We start from the raw sequence: 8,184 nt of genomic DNA on the forward strand, positions 1-8,184 counted from the left end.
TCTGCTTATCTCGGGGGCGATTCTGTGCTTTCTCTCCCTCTTGTTCAGCAGCGAAATGTCTGCTGATTGTTATTGTCTGGACAGTTCCTGTGGCGAGAGGGGCGATACTTGTCCGCCCGGGGGCGGCGTGAGCGCGTGGAGAGGCCCCCGCCCGCTGGCCGGGTACCTGTTTGTATAATAATGGGCGGCTACGGCCCTGCTGCCGGCTGCGGCCCAGGCTATATAAGGAATTACACGTACATTTAGGGCCGAGGGGCTCTTCTGGGTTCCTGCGTTATTTTTAAAATTAGTTTTTAAGAATAGGGAAATACATGCGCCTATATTGGGATCACAGTATCTTCCAAAAAACGAGGAAATACGTGTATAAGGAAACACTCTCGCGCTCCCCCCTCCTGCCCCACCCCCGCGCCTGGGCTCCCTTTCTCCCTCCCCTCTCGGATGCGAAACGCGAGGTTTTGTAACCTTTCCAGGCAATTTTAGATTTTGTGTGGGATTTCCTGTCTAGGAGCAGATACGAAGATTTTTAGCCGTTCCAAGACGTTTCCTTCCACAATCGTAAACATATTTTAATATATTTGAGCCTATATTAAAACCACCGCTTTCAAATAATTTTAGTTATTCAAATAAACATTTTTTAAAAGCGTCTATCAGCTATGCTTGATAACTAATATTTTGTATCTTCGTTGTGGAGAAATGACTTGTTACAGCAAAGAGCGGAACATAGGCTATTGCAATTTTAATTTCCTGTTTTAGCGTCAAATAGTGTGTTCTATATTGAGCTGTTGCTGCTGTGGCTTTATGAAAGGTAAGTTGGTTCGGAAAGGGCTGTTCGCTTTTTATCTTATGTAAAATGTTCATCGCCATAGAAAGGGGTTTTTCTTGCTGCTGACGACATGTGTATGACATGTGAGACTGAACCACCCAGCGTCTGTGCAGCTGCTGTAAACATGTTTACCTGAATAGGAAAGAATGGATTTTTCTCCCAAGGAGTCTGTGATATGAATATGATGACCCATAAGGCATATCAACAGATGACTTAAGGGGGGAATGCTATTTTGAAAGGTACTTGAAATCAACAGGAAAAAGGAGGTTCTCCGTCGCTGCAGCAAATGGCAACTTGTGCAGGTAGAAAAAAAGATGGTGTTTAGTTTTCTCCTGCATGTATGTCAGCCCCCTCCTGTCTGCTACTTTCATTCTCAAGGGACGGATTTATTACCACGCTTGCTGTCAGTGTTTTTCCTTTGTGTTTAATATTAGAAAAACAGATTTTGGGGCTGTTTAGCACAAAATGTCTTGTCTGCAGTATGCATTATTCTGAGAAAACAAAAGGTGTTTAAGATAGCACTGCACTACTATAGGTATCTTCCATTTTCATCACTTTTGGTTCTGTCCTTGTATTTCTTTTTGTTCTTAAATACATCTCATCCATTGCTGATGATTGTCACCATGCTATTTGATTAAGTCTTAAAATTTGCAAATTGAAAATGAAGTTATATGCTATTGTATGGTGAAACCTCAGGGTAGGTGCTGGTTATTTCTTAACAACGCAATCATATTTAAGTTGCAATTGTTTATTGGAGAGGATTGCTTGGAAAAATGTGAACTCTTAACTCTTTTTAAATGAAGAAATAAATGCTGTATCTAGTGGCAAGTAGTCATAGAGATACTTTATACTGTTATTTATATATAAATTTTGTTTATTTTAAAATAAGGTATGCATATTTAACTGATGATGAGCTTCAAGTAAAATATTTTAATTTCCTTTCTAGAATATCTTCAGAGTAGAATATTAATAGGGGAATCAAGTAATATAATCTGACAGGGGTAAACCAATTAAGCAAGGTGTGGCCAAAGCATCAAACCTTATGTAGTAACTTTATGGTAATGATGTTAAAGGAGCAGGATTAGAATTACTTAAATCTATTTTTATTTATAATGTAATGTTTTGTGTGTTGTAATTTAAACACCTGTCTTCTCAATTTTTACTTCTATTTTTTGTGTGATTCTCTTATATATGTATTTATTTTGGAGGAATGTATTCTGGCTACTAACAACCACATGCTGATTAATTCACCTTAGATGGAATAGCAGATACATATCTTTCTGTCATTTGCACCACTTGCTGTCTTTGGAAACCACCAGTAGAGGATGCTAACAAAAATGTTTATTGGTGTAGTAGTACCATAAGTCTGTTTATCTCCTGTTGAATAAGACCTCTATGTTGATAGGGATCTTTCATGTAATTCTGAGTTATTTCAACCAGCCCTGGGTAAATTAGGCATAAGCATTTTTCTAATCTACTGAGACTAGAAAGAAGTAGTAATGTTTTAAATTGAAAATTTTTTAAATTTGAGCTTTTTAAATCCTGAAATTGAGATTGCTATTAATTTAGTCTCACTCTAGACCAGTCATTACTGCTTTTAAAAATGTTTTATGTTATTATGTTTGGGGAAGACCATGTAATGATTGGCGCATATTTATTTTGCATATTTACTATATTTTTAACCATTTTTATTCATAGTAAGAGCCCTGAAAAAAAGGTTTTTAGGCATTAAAAGATATTAATGGTAGGTATGGTAAGAAAAATGCAATTAATTGATTGATAATACTATATAATTATTTTCTCATAACTTAGATATACTTAAAGTATGCATGGGTTGGCAGACAACTACTAATGAAGGTCTTAAGCAGCAGTCACTCAGATGTTAGTGATATTTAGATTATATCTTTTCCTTTCCCTTTTATTAATCAAAATCAGATAGTGTATACATAATTTTAAATTTACCAGTTGTAAATTAAGAAATATAAGTTTTTTAAGAGGATTTCAATGCAATGGATAAAGTCTAATGTTTGTTAATTATTGTATGCTTGTATTAAAAGGATTCTTTAAAACAATGTATATTAATATAACTTTCACATATAAATAATTGCACAAGACTTCATGAATTTAGTTATATCTTTTTGGTTTGTGTTCTTAAATATAGTTTTACATTTCCTGACATATTTCTTGATTTTGGTGGTCTCCTAATTCCTAGAGCTCAGAGTGACTAGGTGTGATTCACTTTTTTTAATGAACCGAGGAACTTGACCACAAAGACATGACATATACATAGTTGTAGCATAGAGCAAAACTAAAAGTACCTTACAAAGTGAAAGGTTCAATTATCTATTAGTATGACCATTTATAAAAGCATATGAAATATTTGATTAGTATTTTATTTTGTTTCTCTAGTATCTAGTATTTTTAAAATGCCATACCTGTGTTTGCAATTTTAGTCACTTTGAAGCATGTGGTGAAAAAATTATATCAATTTGGGAATATTTTTAAAACATTAGCATAAGTATTTCACATAGTTGTGTTATTCTACTCATTTTTGCTTTCTCCTGTATAAATCACTTCTAAGCATGTGATTAGAGCCAGATATAAACACAGATGCACTATCATGTGGAATTATATTGTTAGCTACTTTTAACTATCTGTATTGAATTGCAGTAAAGAAAAAAAATCATACAGATGTTGGAAGAAGATATGCATTAGTGTGCAGAAGTGCAACGAGAAATTAGAGGACTTGATGAAATTGTAGAAATGGTACTTAGGATTGAAAAGTTTCCTTAAACATTTTTTTAAATTGATTTCAGAGAGGAAGTGAGAAGGAGAAAGATAGAAACATCAATGATGAGAGAGAATCATTGATTGGCTGGCTGCCTCCTGCACACCCCTTACTGGCGATGAGCCCACAACCCTGGCATGTGCCCTGACCTGGAATTTAACTCTGACTTCGTGGTTCATAGGTTGATACTCAACTACTGAGCCATACCAGTCAGGCTGAAAAGGTTTCTTACTCTTTGTGGCTTGATCACTAATTTATGGGGAAATATATGTTGATTTTTAATAGAGACATAAACTAAAATAAAAATTTAGTGTTGAAAGAAAATTTTTTAAAATTTTAAAATAGAAAAGTTTCTTGATTAGGATATATAATAAAATTTCTTTTAAAAATATTAGGCTACATGTTATATATACTACCTGCTAAAATAATTATGAAACTGCCAAAAGAAAATTAATGGATATACGTATAGTAAAAAGTTTTGTAGTAACCCAAGTTAAAAGTAAAGGTGATCTATTATATAGGTGCTGCTATAGGAAAATATTTTTCCTTTGGATAGGACAGGATTTTGAGAATTGTATTTCTAAAAGGGAATATTTTTAGGACATGAATGTTCTAAAAGTTTTTGGTATGGTGAGAGCATGTCTACATTTTAACCTTGATGGAGGTGGGTTATGCTTTTGTTAGCTTAAGAAACTGGGTTGCTTTAAAATATGGCAATATACAATACTACTTAAATAACAAAACACTATCTGATAAGTAATATCTGCAGAGAAAAAAGTAACATTTTTGAGTATATCATTTAAGTGTAGATTAATTGAAAAATTCCAAAAGGGAAGAGCAAAAAGAGCCAAGTTTAAGTCTATATACTTGTATTATAGCTCTGAAACGTTATTAGATTCTTGATTTTTCACCCTTTAAGAAGTTATTTTTCTTATTTCTTCAGTCATCTTCCTATTATTTAATACATGTTCTCTGCATTTGTAGGGATAACATTTATATGTCCATATACACATTCATCCTCATAATCAGCTTTATATATTTACTGAAACTTAACATGTGGAGTTTCAGGTATAAACTATGGCTTTTGGAAGATGATCTTACAGTATGGCAATCTGGTAAAACCTTTATCATCTCTCTTGCAGTAAGAAATACATCTGTGCTAGAATTATTAGTAACAGATGTTTTATGGCCTTTCAATTCTCACTCCCCCCATACCTTCCCTCAGTCATATTTAAAATTAAATGTGAATGGAAGATAAACATGGGAATGATGTCAGTTTTTTATGTTTATTGTTTTATTCTAAGAAAATCCTCTATTTTCTCTTTTAAAATATTTTAATTTCAAACTTTTAGGTATTTTAAATATTCTAATTTCAGTTTTTTAGCTATTTTAAGTGCTCTGATTTGAATTTTCTTTTTATAAATTATGACACCACTATTCTTAGGTATTTCATTATCATGCATGCGCACTAACCTACAATATACCGTATTCTAATTTCCCCTTTTCTTAAGGTCTTTATATTCATTTAACCCACAATTCTAATTGAACATTGTTGATTTTGTTAAATACCAAGTGTGATTAATTTGTTAATTTTAAAAATCGACATTCTTTTGGAATATTACAGCTTTTAATACAGAAGGAGACCTTTAGAGATTATTTTTTCTGAAAACTGATATAGATAAGCTGAAATGTACTGCCTTCAAGTAGAAACTAAGTAAGATACTTTAACATATGTTTTGAGAAGGGGTAATAGTGACATGTAAAATCTTTTACGAAGTAAATTGTCTGATTCTGGGCTCAAGTTAACCATCTGACTCTGCCTTAGATACTTGAAAAGGTTGTGAAAATTACTGTATCTCTTTAATGTTTTCACCTTTCTATCCTAAAAAAGTAAGTTGCTCTTTGATCCTATTGCTACATAACTTTTCTAAATATCTTAATATGCTTTTTGTTTTTACTTTTGGGAGTGGATGTGGGGGGGATGGGGCTAGTTGAAGGATAGAGGATATAATTTAATATGGATAAATATGAAACAGAAAATAAATGAAATAATCTTGGAGGTGGAGAGGTTTGGGATAATCATACAAATCCATTTTTGCAGATAAGCAAACACATTCAAAGAGGTAAAAGGACTTTGCCAAGTTTCAATTACTAGTAGCTTGGACTAGTTACAGCTTTTCAGATTCATAGCTCAATATTAGACCAGTTGGAGCATATTTACCTATGATAGTGACTACCAAGACTAGATGCCATGAATTTTCAAATTTATCATAGTTAAAACCAAAATGTATTCTGCAGAATGCTCAATCATCTCAGAAAAAGGGATTTGTAATCATTTGCATAAATCTCTAAATATAATAGTTGATGTGACTATACCACTTAAAACATTTTTGAGGACGATAGTTTACTATTACTTAGAAGCATATTCTCATTATTTGAATTTTAACTTTTTCTCTTCATTTCCAATCTCAACTTCTATCCTTCTAAACCCTCACTTGTACACAATCTAATGTGTTTTCGTATATGTACTTGTTTCTATCTTTGTAAAATTATGTGTGTTTTGCATCTACATAACTGCTGTTTTGCTCTGTATTTTACTTTCTTCATTCAGCATGTTTGAGGTCTGTTCATGTTGCTGTATGTACATGGGAATACATTGCTTCTAACTATACAGTATTTCATGGTTCGCATCTATCACAAATTACTTATCATTTCCCCTAATGATGGATGCCCAGGTTGTCTCCAACTCTTGGGTACAAATAATTCTGTAATAATTCCTACATGTGGCTAATAGCTGTGGAAAAATTCCTCTGGGGACATATATCCAGGCATGTTATTGCTGAGTTATAGGTTAGTCTCATATTGAATATCACTAAATTTTGCCAGATTATTTCTAAAAATGGCTACACGAATTTTTACTTTTATCAACAATGTATTTTCTTACAGTTTTGCCAGTTTGGGGTATTATACAACATCCTCCATTTGGCTAATTTGATGGTTGTTAAATGGTACCTCATGGTTGCCTTGATATATGTTTCTCTGTTTGCCAGGGAGGTTGATCATTTCTTCATATCCTTGCTAGCCATTTGGGTCTCTCTTTCATGTTTGGACTAGTCATATCCTTTGTACTTCTTTTTAGTTGGTTCTCCACTTCATGTTGATTTCCCAGAGTGCCTTGTGGATTTGAGAGAATAATCCCATGTTTTAGACATGGCAAATATTTTCCCAGTGTCATTCATCTGTTGATTTGACTATGGTACAAGAATACTTAATTGTGATATATTTAAATTAACAAATTTGAACTTTTGGTTAGCAAGAAGACTTTACTAATCCATAAATTGTAAATATATTATTCTAATAGTTTTGTAGTTTTACCTCTTATATTTAGGTCTTTAATACATCATGGGTGCACCTTTTGAATTAAGCAATTCTTTCTCAAGAGGAGAAAACATGGTGGTTGAGAGTTTGGATTGGTCTTGTAATTTACTAGCTGAGTCATTTTTACCAAGTTACTTAGTCTCCTAATGCCTGGATTTCCCCATATGTAAAATAGGGATGATAATCTCAGAGTTGGGAAGATTAAATGAGACATGTGAAGCACTCTGCCTAGTTCATGTTTTAAGCATTCAATAAATGTTTAAAATTTTACTTACATCATTAGATTAAGTTCTTTTAAATAGTTTGTATCAGTTGACACTGAATTTCTTACCCTCTTGCTTAATATTAATTCTATCTGCCATCTAAAAGGACGTTGTAAAATTTATTCATTGTTCCTATAGCTTTGACTTTAAACTGCTTAGTTGTTCTAGTCCAAAGGACAAAGCTGTTTGTTAAATCAGTAATAGAATAGTAATATACATCTTAATGCTATTTATGATATATGTCTCCTTTTTCAAAAAATATTTATATTGATTTTAGAAAGATAGGAAGGGAGATAGAGAAACAGAAACATTGATCGGCTGCCTCCCATACACACCTGACTATGGATCAAACCCACAACCTGGGTTGTGCTTTGACTGGGAATCAAACCAGAGACCTTTAGGTGTACAGGGCAATGCACAACCAGCTGAGCCAGAGCTCATTTACCTCCTTTTAAGGACATTATAGTGAGAGGCCTCACCATATTTCTTTTATGTCTAATACTAGGGTCCCTCGACCTGGCCTGCGCCCTCTCACAATCTGGGACCCCTTGGGGGATGTCAGACTGCTGGTTTCGGCCTTCTCTCCACAGGCCAGGCCAAGGGACCCCACTGGTGCACGAATAGATTGACAATAACTTCAAGGATAATGTCTTAGTGTTATTCTGTTGCATAAAACAAAGAACTGAAGCCCAAGGAAGTTAAATATAATCTGTGGAGATCGTGGGGAGCTGGGAGTTCCCTGCCCAGGCCTAATGCCTTGGCCAGAGGCGTTAGGCCTGGGCAGGGGCAGAGCCTGCAACCGCGGGGAGCTGGGAGTCCCCTGCCTAGGCCTAATGCCTTGGCCAGAGGCGTTAGGCCTGGGCAGGGGCAGAGCCTGCAACCGCGGGGAGCTGGGGGTCCCCTACCCAGGCCTGGGGTCATGGCCCACAGCA

At 34.5% G+C, this 8,184-nt stretch overlaps 1 protein-coding gene across 5 annotated transcripts in view; it reads left to right on the forward strand.

Moving 5' to 3' along the window:
* The first annotated feature begins 424 nt into the window (after positions 1–424).
* ZEB1 (zinc finger E-box binding homeobox 1) overlaps positions 425–8,184 on the forward strand; it is a 307,235-nt gene continuing 299,475 nt past the window's right edge. For 2 of the 5 annotated variants that reach the window (XM_006757532.2, XM_006757533.2), the window contains exon 1: positions 425–805. In XM_006757532.2, coding sequence (XP_006757595.1) covers positions 799–805 — 7 coding nt within the window. In that variant the 5' untranslated portion in view covers positions 425–798. Of the gene's footprint in view, positions 806–878; positions 1,126–8,184 lie in introns of those variants that run through there. The other 3 variants (XM_006757530.2, XM_006757531.2, XM_015559938.1) reach the window with 2 other exon arrangements.

The sequence above is a fragment of the Myotis davidii genome, unplaced genomic scaffold (genome assembly GCF_000327345.1).
Source record: "Myotis davidii unplaced genomic scaffold, ASM32734v1 scaffold515, whole genome shotgun sequence".
Lineage (NCBI taxonomy): Eukaryota > Metazoa > Chordata > Mammalia > Chiroptera > Vespertilionidae > Myotis > Myotis davidii.